This window comes from Muscardinus avellanarius (genome assembly GCF_963383645.1).
Source record: "Muscardinus avellanarius genome assembly, chromosome: 5".
NCBI lineage: Eukaryota > Metazoa > Chordata > Mammalia > Rodentia > Gliridae > Muscardinus > Muscardinus avellanarius.
The window spans coordinates 139160116-139178845 of NC_137790.1; the positions used below are offsets into that span (position 1 = coordinate 139160116).

The 18730-nt window shown below is 48.8% G+C and overlaps 1 protein-coding gene across 1 annotated transcript in view; it reads right to left on the reverse strand.

The window, feature by feature from the left end:
- Positions 1-18346, reverse strand: part of COL6A6 (collagen type VI alpha 6 chain) — a gene marked incomplete at both ends in the record, with an annotated part of 83982 nt that extends 65636 nt beyond the window's left edge. The window contains 7 exons of the mRNA XM_080696623.1: positions 499-1068; positions 4740-5315; positions 9177-9734; positions 11230-11790; positions 13112-13732; positions 15987-16583; positions 18277-18346. Coding sequence (XP_080552749.1) covers positions 499-1068; positions 4740-5315; positions 9177-9734; positions 11230-11790; positions 13112-13732; positions 15987-16583; positions 18277-18346 — 3553 coding nt within the window. The remainder of the gene's footprint in view (positions 1-498; positions 1069-4739; positions 5316-9176; positions 9735-11229; positions 11791-13111; positions 13733-15986; positions 16584-18276) is intronic.
- Positions 18347-18730: the final 384 nt, after the last annotated feature.

Sequence of the window (18730 nt, forward strand, 5' to 3'; positions counted from 1 at the left end):
TGTGCCACTGCCCCCAGATAAACTGCGCTAACCTTTAATGTAGTTGCCAACTATCTTAAAGTTTCATAATAAGAATATGAACCTCTAGGGATGTTCCCTTCATGTCAGTACCCACAGCCCCTGGCAGCCGCGGGAGGCCCAGTTGCCAAGCAACCAACACCCATCCAAGTGTTTATTTCCTTGGACCATGCTCTCCAACTTCTAAAGCCAGCCAGATTCCAAGCACTGGCCTCATCCTCGACCCTCTGAAGCCAAGGCTCCCCCATCCTTAGAGGAGACACGCTTTCCCAGGAGAGAAAGAAAAAAGATAGGATCTCAAACATCCTATTTCTCCATCCACAAAGTGGCCCCAAACGCTTGCTCACGCTGAAACAGTTGCATGTGAACCCACAGGCACAGATCTAAATTCTTGTAGCAGCCCCAGGGGATGAACCCAGAGCCCAGGAGACCAGGGGTGAAGACAGCGCGCATGCATGCGGGAACTTAGTAAATACTCACGGCTCTCTCCCCCAGAGGTGCAGATGTTGCGAACGATCCTCTTTTTGACCTTCCTCAGCTCATCAAAGTTATGGACCGTGAGCTTCTTTTCTGCCGTCCCGGAGATCTGTATCAGCTGCTGCTCGTCCACATCCCCGATGCCCAGGGAGTAGATGTCAATGCCCTGGTGTCTCAGCTCCGCGGCGGCCTGGGCCACCTCGTCCTGGGACTGGCCGTCGGTGAGGACCAGCAAGGCCTGCGGGGTGCCCGCGTTGATCCTGCTGCCCATGTCCGGCCGGAAGAACCGGCGCACCTGGCGCAGGGCCGCGCCGATGTGGGTGTACCCGAAGAGCTGCTGGATGCCCTGGATCTGAGAGGACACCTCCTTCTCACCTGCGAACGTTCCCAGAGGGAACTCCAGCCGATAGGTGTGGCTGAACTGCGCGGCCCCGACGCGCACTCGGTCCAGGCTGACGGCGAAGTCCTGAACCACGGAGGCCAGAAATTCCTTCATCTTCATGAAATCGCTCGGGTGGATGCTGTTGGAGCCGTCCATGAGGAACACCAGGTCTACCCTTTCAATCTCACAGTCTGCGAAGAGAGGAAAGAGAACAGCAGTGGCCACAAAACCAGGGTGCTGCCTTTCTTCAGTTCCCCAGGAGTCAATCCAATGTTTGTTGCAGTATAGAAATGATCTTCCTTTCTTTTCTTTCTTTTTTTTTTTTTTTTCAGTACTGGGGATGGAACCCCAGGAGCATTCTACCTCCAAGCTACACCAGCAGCCGTATTTTTTATTCCTTATTTTGAAACAGGGTCTCACTGAGTTGCAAAGGGCCTCACTAAGTAGCTGAGGCTGTCCTCTAACTGTGATCCTCCTGTCTCAGCCTCCTAAATACTGGGATTACAAGCGTGTGCGCCACACCCAGCTTTTCTTTCTCTCTTTTTTTCCCTCTGTCTGTCTGCCTGCCTGCCTGCCTGCCTTCCTTCCTTTCTTCTTTGTGTGTGGTACTGGGGATGGAACCCAGGGACATTCTACCTCCAAGCTATACAAACGGCCCTATTTTTTATTCTTTATTTTGAAACAGGGTCTCGCTGAGTTGCTAAGGCTGGCTTTGAACTTGGGATTCTCCTGTCTTAGCCTCCCCAGGTACTGGAATTACAGGCGGCGTGCACCAACACACCCGACCTGGAAATGATATTTTAATAACAACAAAACCATATTGTCATTCTCTCCTTAATCCACCGAGTCGATGGAATGTTTGTGGCATACAGAAATGACCTTGCTGAGGGGGGTTCTTATCTTCTGCTCCTCTGGTCACATTTATTGGAGGGGAATAAAGACAAATGATCGCCATGTGCTTGGGTGTCGCTGTCATTCTGAACTGCATTTTTATGACTGCTATGAGACTACATCGCCCCAATAGAAATACATAAAAATAAATGAAGAAATAGAATCATGAAGAAAAACAAGAGACGGTCAGCTCACAAAGGCAGCACGCGGCCTAAGCCCCCCGGACATCTTCTGCCATTTCTCTCGGCTTGTCCAGTTGGTCTTGTACCATTTTCCCTCCACCAAACTCTCAGAGAAAACTGGGAATGTTGCTACAGGAAGTGTGTTCTCATCTGCAATCTGGCCTCAGCCCTTCCAGAAAGCTGAGGGAACACACAATCACACATTCCCGATTAGGGATTCACACAGAAACAGATGGTGTGTGTTAGTGACCTGCCTCTCTGGCCAGTGGAGCCAATATTTTTTCTGGTTTATTAGGTCAAATGGCGTGGAGGACTCAAAGGCGCGCCTCCTGCTCTATATCTAGCCAGTCTATATCTAGCCAGGTCTATATCTATACTAGCCCCCTTTCTTGTGGCTGTAGGCAAAAATATATACTTGAGAAGAAAATGTTTTCGAGCAAACAATGCAGTGTGGTTACAGACACTTCCCTTGGATGAACACGGTGAATCCAACACGAACAGAAGAGGTGGGAGAGGCCGGCGAGTGAGTCATGCCTGGCACAGCCGCAGCGCTCTCTTCTACGCATTATCATTTTCTTGAATTCCCCAGTCATCCCACTCTGACCCAACTTAATTAATTTTCACTCTAGCCTCAGAAAAGATTAAAGGAGTCTGAGATTCCCGCAGTCCAGATAAAGCAAGGGACAAAAAGAAATACGGCAAGTACATCCTTCAGAAATTGGATTAACTCGTTCAGTTCCTTTGTTTTAGACTCAAATGGAGGAAAGCAAATACTGTCTAGTGATCAAAGAGAAACAGCTAAGATAGATGTGAAGGTGTTATTAGCAGCTCAGGATTTGGGGCGGGGGAGGGGAGCAGGGGGTTGTGGAAGGAAAACACAGAGTGCTGCCCGCATGTCTTTTTAAACTCATAACGTAGAATTGTAAAATGCACCGATAAATTATGAAAAAGGAAGAAATTTCAATAAGGAATACAGTGTTAGCTTTACAGTGGACTAATGAAGGACAGATCAGCTTTTAGACCTTAGCCACAAGGACATAGGAGCTCTGTCCTGCTTCTCCATGAGACCATGCAAGATTCTGTTAATCTTGCTGATGAAAATGATGGAGACTGCGCTCTCTAGAGAACAGGCATGTGGGCAAACAAGTCCAGTGACTCTGGAAAAGAACCGCCAAGAAGTCAGAACTGGGGACTGCTAGCAATTCGTCTAAGAGAAGGGTATGTTCAGTAAAATACATCTTGGGAAAAAATAGGGAGGAATTTTACTAGAACACAGTCACCCTCGGAATCAAAAGTGTGCAATGCAGTGGCATGAATGAATGAATGGCGAATGAATGAATGCATTCACACACGCCGTCAGGCAAGCCTCGGGGACCTGAGTAGAAACCCAGCAGCCAGGGCAAAGGCAGTCCCACTGCACTCTGTTCTAGAAACATCTGGGGCTAGTCAAGGGTGTTTAGTGCTAGCCGGGCGTGGTGGCGCACGCTTGTCATCCCAGCACTTGGGAGGCTGAGACGGGAGGATCACGGTTCAGAGACAGCCTCAGCTACTTAGTGAGGCCCTCTGCAACTTAGTGAGACCCTGTTTCAAAATAAAGAATAAAAAGTAGGGCTGGGGGTGTAGCCCAGAGGTAGAATGCCCCTGGGCTCCATCCCCAGTACCACCAAAAAAAAGTGTTTAATGCTGGGTCCCACATCTATTTCATTTTGTTTCATACTTTTATTGGGGTGTTATAGTTACACATTATAATGAGATTCAGAGTGACACAAACACCCAGGCACACAGCCCTCGGTGTCCTTCCTTCCACACCCCCCCTTCCCTCCCCACATGTGAGATCGGTAGTGATGCTTCATGTATAGACGTCCCCTCCCCCTGCCTCCCCCAAGCCCCGCCCACTACACTGGCTCCTCTCCTCCTTTAGCTAAAGTCCTTTTGTTTGCTATTCTTCCTGTCTAACTTTGGTTTCCATATTTTTTGAAGGGGAACAGGGAATTGAACCCAAGGGCATTTGACCACCAAGCTACACCCCACTTTAAAAAAAATAAGGTCTTGCTAAAAACTCAGGGGCATTCTACCTCTAAACTATACCCCCAGCCTTATAAATAAATAAATAAATAAATAAATAAATAAATAAATATACTGTCCTCAAGCCTGTGATCCTCCTGCCTCAGTCTTCCAAGTCCCGGGATTACAAGCATGTGCCACCATACCCGGCTTGGCTTCCACATTTTAAGTGAACTTGTGCCCTATTAGAAATTGGGGACTGGAAGACAGAAAACTGCAGGCAACAAGAGCTGGTTCTTAGAGAATTTCACTTCTTGAGTAAAAAGGAGGGTGAAGACTTGGTGGGCGGGGAAATATGTCAGCAAACTTGTGCTCTAATCAACGCAGGATGTTCAAAACTAGCCACAAACCACTATGAGAAGAGTCGCAAGAAGCAAGGAGGAATGTTGGAGAAGGTATTTCTTTGAGGGAGGAAGCTAACTGAGATGACAGTCTTGAATTCTTCCATGTTCTACCTCTAAGCCACATCCCTGGCTCTTTATTTTTATTTTTTATTTTGAAACAGCATCTCACTAAGTTGCAGAGGCTAGCCTCGAACCCGCGATCCCCTTGTCTCAGCCTCCCAAGTACTGGGATTATAGGCCTGCGCCACTGCCCCGGCCAAGGAAACACTTTTGTCTCCCCCTCTCCAATCTGGGCAGCCTGTCCCCAAGGGCTCTTGCTTTAAAACCTGTCTCATTTGCCCCGATGCTAATCACGAGAGAAAACATAACGGGCAGACTTACCTACTTTTGAAGAGTTACAGACACTGGCTGAGACGTCGGAAAAGATTCCCTTCAGGCCTCCAAAAGTCTCCACGAAATAGTACTTATCTGTGGAGCCCGCCATGGCTAACAGCTCCACCGGGTTGGCGCCCGCAATCCCCACGGCCAGCACGAGAATGCCCTTGTCCCTCAAGGCCTTGGCCGTGGCGTTAAGCTTCTCCGCGTCATGGGACTCCCCGTCGGTGATGACGATGAGGACTTGGGGGACGCCCTTGTGCAGCCGGCTGCCCCGAGCTTCCGTGAACATGTGGTCCGCGAAGGCCAGGGCTTCGGCCGTGTAAGTGTTACCCCCCATGGGCTGGTCGTTCTGGAGCACGGAGATCACCTCCAGTTTCGTACCCAGGTCACCCAGGTAAAAGAGCACCTCCGGGTCGTCCGCGTACTTCAGCGCTCCGAAGCGGACCTGGTTCATGCCAACATCGGCCTTTTTCACCAAGCCGGTCATGAAGTCCTTCATGACACTGTATTCGTCGTGGTCGATGCTGCCCGAGCTGTCGATCACAAACACCACATCCAAGACTTCAATCCTCTTGCATTCTAGGGCAGGAACAGAGAGAAAACCCCATGGCTTTAGACGTGGGCAACACGGGAGAGGCCCCTCCAGCTCTCTTTCGCGGCTGCAGGTTCCTCTGTGGGGTCCAGCCGCAAACTCAGGATGGCGATTCCCTGGGTAGCAGAGACACACGTGTACATCTGTACTCCGTATCGTCTAGATACTCAAGGACGCTTTTAAAACGAAGGCAGATAGGAAATGCAGCCCACTACGGGGGTGAGGGGGACGGAGAGGAGATCAGAAGGTTATTGGGAATAGCTTTCAAGAACCTTTGGACTGAAAAAGAGAAGAAAATAAAAAATTCTGTGTAAAAGGAAGCATATAAATGGTTCCTTCAACATGTGTTTTCCTTTATATGAATTTGCTTCTCTCTTTTTTATTTAGTCGTAGGGATCTTGAGATTTTTATTTTTAAGCCTTGGGGAAATGACTAAATAAAAATTAACTTGGCAACGCTATTTCTCATGGATCTGCAGTTATGATGGTTGGCTAGTGAGCTTACATTTTATCCCTTTTTGACTTTTTCTCTTTCTTTCTTTTTTTCTTTCTTTTTGTTTTGTACTGGAGATTGGACCCAGGGCTTTCTACTCTGAACTACACCTCAAGCCCTATTAATAAATTTATTTATTTATCTATTTATTTATTTATTTGAAACAGGATCTCACTAAGTTACTGAGAGTCTTGCTAAATTACTGAGCTTGGCCTTGAATCTGCGATCCTCCTGTCTCAGCCTCCTCAGGGGCATCATTCTACCTCTGAGTTTATACACCCAGCCCTATTTTATTATTTTTATTTTGAAACAGGGTCTTGCTAGGTTGCTGCGGGCCCGGCTCAATTGCCAGGGTTGGTCTAAAACCTGCGATCCTCCTGTCTCAGCCCCTCTAGTACTGGGATTACAGGCATGCACCCCAAGTCCTCCTTTAATGGAGTTTTAAAGAAGGAAAGCAATATTCTTTATTCGAGTAACAGTTCTGTTCAACTCCCACTACAGGACTATACTAATGATCAGGGTCTGATTTGTAGAAAAGTGGGCACACCTGGTTTTTATTCCCCGGTAGATCCACCCAGAACAAATATGTGCTCTTGGCAGGGCTCCAACACTGAGCAACCGGAGGCCCGAGCCAAGCTCACAGCCAGCCGGAGCCAGAGGCACGGAGGGGCCGTCGCTAGTGCAGTCAGATCTCCCCAGGAATGCAGCTTATGGCTCGGGGCACAAGGTCTGCAGTCATGGCTAAGCACAGCGGCCCTCGGGTTCCCAGAAGCCTTACATGCCGCCAGCAACTGGTTCACAGGGGAAGAAAAGCAGAACAGCCCGGAGGGGGTGGCCGGGGAGCCCCTTCCTCAGAATTCCACTTCTCAGGAATGGATGGTTCATATCTGGATCCTTCCTTTCTAAAGCCCATGAAGAGAACCTCCCACATTAGGACTGAGTGACTCACCGTCTTAAGATACGACTTCTCCACAGAAGATAAGTTAGAGCCTAGAACTCAGAATGGGTGCGTTCCTTTAAGGGGAACTTGCTTCTCGTGAATTTATTTATTGATTGGTTGATTTATTTTTAAAGGCTCATATAATTTGATATCAAGCGGGTAATACAAAAGACCCAAATACAATGAAGGAACACATGCCCCATTAACATGATGGGTTGATTTTTATTATTTATTTATTTATTTATTTATTTTTGCGGTACTAGGGATGGAACCCAGGGGCATTCTACCTCCAAGATACACCCTCAACCTTATATTTTATTCTTTATTTTGAAACAGTCTCACTGAGTTGCAGAGGGCCTCACTAAGTAGCTGAGGCTGGCCGCAAACCACGATCTTCCTGTCTCAGCCTCCCGAATGCTGGCATGACAAGCGTGCGCCACCACTCCCAGTTCGATTGGTTGATTTTTAAGCAGGGTCTAACTCAGTATTTGAGGGCCTCACTAAGTTGCTCTGGCTGGCCTCGAACCTGCGATCCTCCTGTCTCAGGCTCCCAGGCATTGGAATGATTCTCATGAACTTTTGCCTGGGTCTTCCCTGCTCGACTTCTCCAGGGCATCAACTTCAGGTTTAAAAAGTCAGGAAGACTGTCATGCTGGGACGTCCAAGTAGGGCCACGAGAGAAATGGGCTCATTTTTATATTGAAGCCCTGTAATGAGAATAGATCTTTCAAGAAAGTCAAAAAGGAGCCAGGAGTGCTGGTGCATTCCTGTAATCCTAGTACTTGGCAGGCTGAAACAGGAGGATTGCAAGTTCAAGGACAGCCGCAGCAACTTAGTGTAATCTTTATATACTCAGTGAGACTCTGTTTAAAATAAATAAATAAACAAACAAATAAATAAAGGAAGAAAAAGAAAGAGAAAGAAAGAAAGAAAGAAAGAAAGAAAGGAAAAAAGAAAGAAAAGAGGCTAGGGGTATTGTTTGGGGGTAGAACCCCCCTTGGTTCAATCTCCTGTACAAAACAACAGCAACAACAAAAAAAGACCCGTGCCTTCAAAGAGACTTTTCACGCCCCCCATATCCTCTGAACTTTGAACCCAGGGCGTCACGCGTGCCCGTGGTCCACCGCTGAGCTGCGCCCTGGGCCATAGGCCCGATGGATTCCACTCCACCGGGCGTCCTGGGAGGGAGCGGGGCCCAGGCCACCGCCCTCTGAGGATCCCGCTGCGGACGTCCCCGTCCTCGGGTCCTTCGTTAGACTGTGCACTACATGTCAGAGTGTGAGCCCAGGGCTCTGTTTTCTCACCTATGAGGAAGCTAGACAGAAAGTAGAAAGCATAAGTGTCTTTAAATACTGTGGGGAGCGACCCGGAGAGTCGTGGAAGGGGAGCGGGAGAGGGAGTTAGGGAGGGAAAGAGAGAGGATTAAAGCACAAAGCAGTTCACATAGTACTAGGGCTATGTGGCGGCGTCACTACCAATCTCACTGACTCGTGTGAGAGGGAGGAATGAGGCGTGCTGGGGTGCGCAGGACCCCAAGAGCTGTGTGCGTGTGTTTTATCACACCGAAACTCGGTATGATGTGTCACTGCAATGCGTTAAGAAGTCTTTAGAGCCGGGCGTGGGGGAGCACGCTTGTCATCCCAGCATTCGGGAGACTGAGACAGGAGGATCGCGGTTCGCAGACAGCCTCAGCTTATAGTGAAGCTCTTTGCAACTCAGTAAGACCCTGTTTCAAGATAAAGAATGAAAACTAGGGCTGGGGGTGTAGCTCGGAGGTAGAATGTCCCTGGGTTCAATCCTCAATACCACATACACACATACACACACACATTAAAAATTAAAAAAATAGATCCAAATGTTTTCACAAACATCTCAGATTGGTCAGTGATTAGCCTCTAGAAAACGCAAAACTAAAGAAACCCCCCACACGACAGATGCCAGGCCTAAGGGGAGGCGCCGCCCCTCCACTGTCTGCTTAAGGCAGGACCAACTCTGTGGCGTGACTCGGGCTCTGAGGCTCGGTGGGATCAGGCGGAACTGAACTGCAGATGGCATGGCCTCCTCGCTCAGCTCCCGCTACATCCGTCCTGCCCTCCTTCCTCCCCGCCCGAAAGCACCTCCTCCTCAAGTCACCCCCACGAGATGCTGGACCCCGCTAAGACCTGGGCGATACCACTGTTCTCAAAAGAAGGACTCTTGACGGGCTGTCTGTTTAGAGCAGGAATGAGTCCACTGAACCAAAGTCATTCCTGTATTGTTGATTTAACTCAACGGGTCAGAGCCACCAAGCCACCAGCGTAAGCATGTCAGCTAAACAGAAAGCCCACAGCGTGCAATCAGGACTCCACTGAACTCAAGACATAACGACTGACGCATACATCTATGGAGAGCCCCTCAGGGCTTTGCCCGCACCTACCTTCACGGGGGCTGCAGATTCCCAAAACAAGTTCATCTTCAATGCGCTGCAGAATGTCAAAATTCTCGACATAAAAAACCATCTCGGGTCTCCCGCTGATCTCCTCGAGCTGCGTGACGTTGGAGCCAAATACTCCCACGGAGTAGATAATGACGCCCTCCTGCCGGAGCGCCTCGGCCGGGCCCTTCACCGCGTCCTGGGCTTCGCCGTCTGTGATGAGGAGGAGGAACTTCCTGACGCCAGGCCGGGCGCCCTTGGCGGGGCTGAAGTACTGGGCCACGAAGGTCAGGGCCGCCCCGGTCAAGGTCGTCTGTCCAATGAGGGGCATCCGGTCGATGGCGTCTGAGAGGTCATCGGGGGTCCTGAATCTGTCCAGCTGAAACTCTTCCTTATTGACGTCGCTGAACTGGACGACGCCAATTTGCACCCGATCGGCCCCGATCTGTGATTTGCTCACCAGGTTTTTCATAAATATTTTCATTTTCTCGAAGTTTTCGGGTCCTATGCTGCCGGAACTGTCCACCAGAAACATGATGTCCGCTTTCATGTTTCTGCAAGCTGCGGGGGAGAGACGAGAACGTGTATTCAAGTCGACCCCATGTGAGAGGCACAGAGTACACAAGATAAACCCAAATCACAGTTGATCCTATCTGGGCATTAAATGTGTGCGGGGCAAGGGTTCTCAGCAGGTGATTAAAGCGCCCAAGGCTGTGAAGGTGAGACGTGCTATTTGCTATTTCGCAGCCTCCATAGACTATAATTCAGGGGTGCTCAGCTTCAGCTCTAGTGACATTTTTTGGGCAGATCCATTTGGCTGTGTCGGGCGGTCTGTCCCCTGTGGGACACTATAGGCCATTTAGTAATAGCCCTGCTCTTCCTATCAGATGCAGAACTCTGCAGTGCTGGCACAAAAATGTCTTCAGAAGTCAGCAAATGTCCCCCTGCGAGACAAGGACAAAATGACCCCTGGTTGAGAACCACACACAGCTCTATAATTTCATGACAGTGAAATGTAAATAAGTCGGAAATACTCCTTAACATCTAACCTCATAGCCGGGCAGGGTGGCATATGCTTGTGATCCCCATACTTGGGAGGCTGAGACAGGAGAATTGCAGGTTCAAGGCCAGTCTCAGAAACTTAGAGCAAGGCCCTCCATAACTTAGTGACACTCTGTTTCAAAATAAAAAATAAAGCCGGGCGTGGTGGCGCACGCTTGTCATCCCCGCTCTTGGGAGGCTGAGACAGGAGGATCGCACGGGTTTGAAGCCAGCCTCAGCTACTTAGTGAGGCTCTCAGCAACTTAGTGGGACCCTGTTTCCAAATAAAATACAAAATAGGTCTGGGAGTGTAGCCTGGAGGTGGAAAAGCTCCTGGGTTCCACCTCCAGTACCACAAAAAATAAATAAATAAAATAAATATATAAATAAATAAGCCAGGCGTGGTGGCACACTCTTGTAATCCCAGCATTTGGGAGGCAGAAACAGGAAGATCACGGTTCACAGCCAGCCTCAGCTACTTAGTGAGGATCTCTGAAACTTAGTGAGACCCTGTTTCAAAACAGAGAGTAAAAAAATAGGGCTGGGGGTATATCTCGGAGGTAGAATGCCCCTGGGTTCCATCCCCAGTACCACATAAAAATAAATAATAATGATAAAATAGCTCAGAGGCAGAATGCCCCAGAATTCAATCCTCAGTCACACACACACACACACACACACACACACATTTGAAATCATGTGATCCTATTCTACATGTTAAATCATCACACGTAATATTATACTGACCTAACCACATATCTGTCCTAGCAGGGATTGGTGGGAGAACACTGATTGATACTTAATAAGGATGAAGGGAATTCCTTCAATTATCTTGTCATCCTTTGGTTATTAATTAGAACAGTTTCTATAATGGGTTGGTAGCTTTGTTCTGGCAAAAGTCAGTAAACCTTGACTTAGAAACGTCTGTTGTTTCTCCGAGCCAACAGCATCAAATGTGTCTAGGAAGGCAACCTGTGTCCGAGTGCAGAGGCGAAGCCGCCGTCCCCTCCCTTACCTTCCTCGGCACAGATTTCTTGAACAACCTGGTTTCTTATGTCTTTCAGGGCATCGAAGTCGTGCACGTAGTAGGCCCTCTCTTCCTCCCCCGCCACCTCGCGCAGCTGCGTCTCGTTGGCCTCCTTGACCCCGATGGCGTGCACTCGGATGTGTTCGTCTCTCAGCCTGCGCGCGGGCTCGGAGACGTCGTCTGTGGACATGCCATTTGTCAGAACGACCAGATGGCAGGGGACCTTGCTCCCCCGCTGCATTTTTGCCTTCTGCCAGAGCTGCAGCGTGAAATTCAGGGCGCCGCCCAAGTTCGTGTTCCCGCCCATCTGCCGGATGTTCTCGATGGCCTTGCCCAGGTCCTGCTTGTTGGAGAACTTGTCGATCTCAAATTCCAAGTCCCAGGTGTCCGCGAACTGAACGGCCCCGACCCGCACCTTGTGGGGCGCGATGGTGAACATGCCTACCACCTCTGCCAGGAAGGCCTTCATTTCTTGGAAGTCGGTGGCCGAAGTGCTCCAAGAGCCGTCGATGAGCAGGTAGATGTCCGCCTCTTCCGTGTCCACACAAGCTACAAAGAACCAAAAATCAGAGGAGAAATGGGTGCGAGAGAGAAAAACAAATATGAGCCCCTGTAGACCGAAAAAAGAAAATGGCTTCTGGGCTTAAGAGATTTGCTTTCCTAACTTAAAAAATAAAAGAAAAATGAAGAGGGAATTTTAGCATCAGCTGAGCAAAATGAATGCTTCTGAAAGTTTAAGGCTCTTATCCTAATTCTCTGCAGTGAATCAGGATGAATCTGGATATGGTAAAAATTTTTTAAAAGTTCAGGAAAACTTGAAGCTGCTTTTTACAAGTCTGTTTCCTGCCTTAGTAAATTACTATGTAGCGCCGGGCGTGGTGGTGCACGCTTGTAATCCCCGCGCTTGGGAGGTGGAGACAGGAGGATCGCACAGATTTGAATCCAGCCTCGCTGGCTTAAGAGACCCTGTTTCCAAATAAAAATATAAAAAATAGGTCTGGAAGTGTAGCCCGGAGGTAGAAGGGTTTCCAGGAACCCCAGTACCACCAAAAAATAAAAAAATTACCATGTAGTAAAAAGTCAAGTGGTCTGCGGTAAAATGGAGCAAGTGCTTAACAGGACAATGCACACTCATGTGTCTTCTTTCTTGGACTCTGGAACCAATTACTGACCTTCATCCCCTGTGATCTGTTACCTGCAGTGGGGATATTACCCGGGACCTTATGTGTGAACGCCGAAGACACTTTTATAGTAAATGTGATCTGAATAGTTATTGTGGCATGTATATGTATATATACATATGTATGTATCCATACACGGATAAAATATTTAGCTAGGGTGCATGTGTGTATATGCATGTATATGTATATAGCAAGCAAGAAAACATCCTGCCCCGTGGGTCTCTCCCTACACGCCCAGGCACTCGGCTGGTTCTGCACAACAGATTCACCCCTCGGTCTTCTATCCAAGTCGCCCTTCCTGTCGAGTCTCTCAATTAGGATTTGGGGATGAGGGAAGAAGAGACGAGAAGAGCAACGAACACAGTAAAGAATCAAGGAGAGAGCTGAGGGACATGAGGGGTGGGAAAAGAAGAGACGGCAAGCAATGGGATTTGGGGGGGGGTGTCTGTGACCAGGGCGTCAAAGCCACACGGAGAGGGAATAAAGGGGGAATCCCACCCCCCATGCCGACGGATATGCCAATAAATTTTATTCTCTCTTAACTGGACTTCATATTATGGAGAGAAAGTAACAATTAGGACTCAGCCTGCCTGTCCGCAGCACCATACCTGCCAGTCCCTTTGGTTTATATAACATTTGAAAGACAGAAAAAGAAGGGTCTCAAGGGCCTTCTCTCAGCAGAGCTTTACCGAATTTGAGGGTTTCGGTGCGCTCCGACAGGACGGTGACTTTGCGCGTGATCTCGTTCCGCAGCTTCTTTAGGAAGGTCTGGTTGTGGGCGGCCAGGTCTGAGAAGGTGCTCAGCTCCGACACGTACTGCTCGGCCGGGTGAGACGCTATCTTCTCCAGCTGGCTTTTGCTGGCCGCCTCCAGGCCCAGGGTGAACACGGTCACTCCCTCGCGCCGCAGGTTCACAGCGGCCTTGGTTACGTTGTCCTCCGAGGCCCGGTGGGTCACTAGCACGGCGATCTGGGGCACCCCCTGATTCTTCCGGCTGCCTCTCTGCACGCTGAAGACCTCCTTCCTCACCTTCCGGATGGCGGCCCCGGTGTAGGCCTGCCCGGCCTGGGGAGAGAGGCTCTGTATCGACCACAGAACCTCCGACTTATTGCTGCCCGTGCTCAGGGTATTGACCACCGTGGTCTCGTTGGTGTAGGCCGCCAGAGCGACCCGCATGCACTGCTCTCTTATGTCCAGGGCAGACACGCTCTCTTCCAGGAATGCTTTGAGGTAGTCAAGGTTCTCCTGGGTGCCGTTGATGGACACGTCCAACAGGAACACGACGTCGGCCACAGAAGGGCCTTGGCAAACTGTGGGCAAGAAAGGGACAGCCACTGTTTTACTGGGCGTCTGACATCTCTGCGGAGCATCAGGGGCATGGAGAGCACACGCCAGAGCCCGGGTACGTGCTTAAAGAGAGGAGGGGCTACCAGAAACGAGCAGGAAGCTAAGACCGGAAGGACCAGGCTTCAGACACTGGCTCTGAAGCTCCCAGCTTCAATCTCCTCATCGGCAAAATGGAGATACACGATTTACCCCAGAGATGTTATGAGCATTAAATGAGATATTAGACTTAGCATGGGGCCTGGCACATAAGATTTACTTATGAATGGTAGCTATTAAATATTAAAATCATTTAAGCAGCCAGGCATGGTGCAATTCTAGTACTTGGGAGGCTGAGACAGGGTGATCACAGGTTCGAGGCCAGCCTCAGCAACTTAGCAAGACCCTCAACAACTTAGTAACAATGTTTCTTTTTCCTTCTTTCTTTCTTTCTCTCTCTTTCCTGTGTGTGTGTGTGTGTGTGTGTGTGTGTTACTTAGGAGAGAAGCCAGAGGTGTTCTATCTCTGAGCTATACCCCCAGCCCTATTTTATTTTATTTATTTTTTAAATTTTGAAATAGGGTCTCACTAAGTTATGGAGGGCCTCGCAAAGTTGCTGAGGCTGTCCGTAAATCTGAGATCTTTCTGTCTCAGCCTCTCAAGTACTGGAATTACAAGTGTGCACCACCACACCAGCTTGTAAAACTCTTTAAAAAATGGACTGGGGATGTAATCAGAGGTAGAATGCCCCTGGGCTCAACCTCTAGTACCAAACAAAAACAAAAACTACTACAACAAAATCGTATTTAAGCATCATTATACTAAACAGTTATAGTCCAGGTATTCCTAAGCAATGATTCTGGATAAAACGCACCTTCGATTATTTTCTTTGGGGAAGATGCTGGGAATGAGGGCTGCTGTTTTCATAGCTTCCCAGAAGGGAAAACAGTCTCTGTCATCAATGATCGCGTCCTCTCGACAGACTTGGGCAGGAGGAAAATGGATTTTCTAATGGATTTCCTATGTTACTGATTTGGACATGTCCACTTGGGAGCAAATTGCTTTGGCTGGCTCTTCCTGTCTCTCACTCCGTGATGTTTATTAACTCTCGGCCCTTCTTGTTAATAGACTAGGACAAGAGGACTGACCAGGCAGCAGGTTGGCTGCGGGGAACTCGGAGAAGCCGACTGAGAGCAGAGCCAGAGGGAGGGAGCAAGGGGGCCCAGACTGCCTGGCGGGAGACAGGGACACCTGGCCTGACTCGGACCTCAGTGACAGCCCGGCCCCGCGCCAGGCCCCGGCACTGGTAGGGACACTCCCAAGTTCTTCTCTGCAGAAGGAGGTGCCTGGACAATGGCCAGCAGCTGTTCTGAGCTTTAACATTCTGTGATTACAGATGGGGTATCAGGAGTCAAAGATTTATTTAGGAGTGACTTCTTGTGTGTGTGTGTGTGTGTGTGTGTGTGTGTGTGTGTGTGTGTGGTGCTGGGGATGAACCCAGGGGAATTCTGCTTCCAAGCTACATTCCTAGGCTGATTTTTATTCTTTATTTTGAAACAGGGTCTTACTAAGTTGTGGAAGGCCTCACTAAGTAGCTGAGGATGGCCACGAACCTGAATCCTCCAGTCTCAGCCTCCCAAGTACTAGAATTACAAGTGTGCGCCACCACGTCTGGCTTAGGAGCAATTTTCAAATGAGCTACAAATAAAACCACAGAACAACTACATGAGGAAGCTCAGAGGTAAACGGAGAGGCAGGAGAGGGTACTCCCGAATTTTAAGAAATCTGTGAATGACCAGAGACACGGTTAGGCAAACCATGGGACATCAAGGCCTGGGCGGTGTCACTGGACTTAAAGTCGCCATGGTGAGCCAGGCATGGTGGCGCACACCTGTAATCCCAGTACTTGGGAGGCTGAGATGGGAGGATCGCAGGTTCAAGGCCAGCCTCAGCCACTTAGAGCCACTTAGCAAGATCCTGTTTCAAAATTTAAAAAAACAACAACAAGGGCTTCAGAGGCAGCTTGGAGGTAGAATGCCCCTGGGTTCAGTCCCCTGTACCCCAAATAAATAAGCAAATAAAGTGGACACAGTCTTCAGACCACCTTGAATTCGGGGATTTTTAACATCTGAAAGTACAGCCCACTGGGGGGTGGGGGGGTCATAGAATGCCAGGGCTCAATCCCTGCTGAGTTCTCAAAAGTGTTTTCTCATCATCCTGACAGGAGCATCTTACGCCCACCTTCTACGAGGACGTCATCGACGGCTCCGTCCCTGTCCTTGGTCGCGTCCTTGATGATCTGCGTCATGTTCTGGGAGAACGCGCTGAGGTCTCTGGCCGTCCGCAGGTTGAAATGAAACTTGGACGTGGCCATGGCCCTCAGGTCTTCCTCGGACGCCTTCTGCACCCCCACGGAGATGACTTTCACCCCGTCTTGTCGCAGGGCCTTCGAAGCCTCTTCCACGTCGTCCTCGGACTCAGCCGAAGCCAGGACCACCAGGATGGGGGGAAACTGCTTCTTGCCTCTCCCGTTTGTAGGGGCAGAGAAGTAGGTCCTGTGAGCCTCCCGGAGAGCGTTTCCTATCCGCAGGGAGCCGCCGACGAACCCCAGGTTCTTCTTGAGGTGGTTCAGCATGGGGTTCCTGCTCCGGAAGGTGTCTAGGTGGAACTCGCTGCGGAGCGCGTCGCTGTACTGCGCCACGGCCACGCGGTATTTGTTGGGCTCGACGGGGAGGCTGCTGATGATTTTGTTGAGGAAAGCTTTCACAAACGGGAAGGACTTCATCCCCAGGCGATCAGAGCTGTCCACCAGGAACACGACATCCGCATACTCAGGGTCTGTGAGACCACAAACAAATGTAAACAAGGGAAAAAACCTTCAAATGTGTCGTATGGGGGGTGAAATTTAGTTCTGTCTTGAATTTTTCAAACACCTTCTCAACAAACTGAAAACAATAGCCCAAAATGGCACCTGTTCTAGAGGGAAAAAAAATCATTCTTTCTTGACCTGGTTCCTTTGTACAACTTATCATCTGGGTGATGGTAAACCCTGCAGCACTTTCTACAAAGAATTAGCTGATTAGGAATAGCTGAATTTAGAGAAATGAAAGATGGCGGGTTTTATACTGCCGGTGGATAATTTCCCCCTTGTGTGTTTTTCCTTTTCAGAGTTTGATCTTAATGTGTATCAACAGGATAAAAGCTTTGATGAGAATCAGACTCCTTCAAATTGGTTTCATGGTAAAACTGAAAGTTTTCCATCCTCTCTCTCTCTCTCTCTCTCTCTCTCTCTCTCTCTCTCTCTCTCTCCTTCCCTCCCTCCCTTTCTCTCTACTGGGGATTGGACCCATGGGCATTCTACCTCCAAATAAACAAATAAAAGCTGAAATAAATACATGCTAAACCTCCAGCTTTTTTTCAACTACAAAATACCCACGATACCTCCTCACCCTGAAATTCTGGAGGTCCAAATGATAGGCACATTCTAACCTGGGCATTTCCTTTTCTGCCATGGCTAGGGACCCAGCTTTAGCTCCTCCTGAGGTTACGTCCTCTTTCTCACAATCTGATCAAGGCAGAGCGGATAAAACAATCCTCTCTTTTCAATACCCAGCCACTCTGAGATTCCTCTCAGGCAGAAGCAACTCGGTGGAAGACACATGAGGGTGGACCAACACCTTTTCCAGCAGGAGGCTGGTTGGTCAGGGGAGCCTGCTGGGGATGGCTCCACTTGCAGCCTCCAGCGACCTTTCTATTGATGAAGAAGCCCCTGTATCCTGCGTGAGGAAAGGAAGTGACTGGGACGTGACGAGGACCTCCGTTCCAGGAGGTGACTGTGGGAGGGAGGCAGCGATCACTCAGCATCCCATGATGATGCTCACAGGGCAAAGTCTACTTTACCTCTTCCCAAAACTTGTTTCCAAGGTCAGAATCCTCCAGGAGGCTTAAAAGCCAATGTAGGTGATCCTGGCCCTGAAGTGTCCGGCACAAGCACCAATTATTTTATTAGGTAGTAAAGACGGTGAAGCAGGATGTGTGTCAGTGTTTTGACTTTAGTTCCACAGCAACACAGGCTGCTGCCTGGCAGTACATAGCTAGGAAACTCTCTCTCCACAAATTCAAACCATGTTCTTTACAAAAAGCAAGTTCACGGTTTAAATTAGAGCGGCATCTCCACACTTAACCAAGGCAACCTTTTGGCACAAATGAATGAGAAAGAGACATTCCAAATTTTCCAAGCCTGGATTTAATAGCAACAGAATTTTCATGTAACCTCCCAGGAGACCTAAAATGGGTTGAAACAGAGGACATGACAGTATCCCTATCTTTTTATTGTGAACCAGAAATCAGGTCCAGAATTTTCTAAGAAGCAGAGGGTAATGTTGAATAAAGTCGACCTACCCACTCTGACCCTCACTACTATCAAAATCAAAACAAAGCAACTAACTTTTAAGTGGGCCACACTCATTGGTTATCTCTTCACTATAAATGAAAACGAAAGAAAAGCATATTTCTCCTTTATTTTTCTTACCGGAATCTTGATTCACAGAAACACGGCAGCAAATGATTATTAGGAAGATCTTAACCAGCAGCATTTTCATATCACGACCTGAAAAATCTCCAACTGGAAATCTGAGAAGGCAAAAAATATGAATATCTAGAATTGTCATGACTCCCATAAGGCAAGGGCACAGAAAAGTATAAAATACACTGGCTGCAGCAGGCTACAAGGACTGTCTGAGTGTCACTGACCTGTGCTGCGACGTCCCTTAGAGAAACGCCATCGCTGATGTAGCCATATGGGTTTTTCCTGGTCCCAACACCCTGTGGAGATATAAGGTATTGGATAGTCAGCAGAGGTAGCTAGTCTTATTCTAATTTCCACAATCTTATATGTTCCTATTAAACATTTCCCGGTAATCTAAGGTTATCTTCTGTCCACTGACTGTCATAACAATTCAGAATTCAGAGCTGGGATGCAGTCT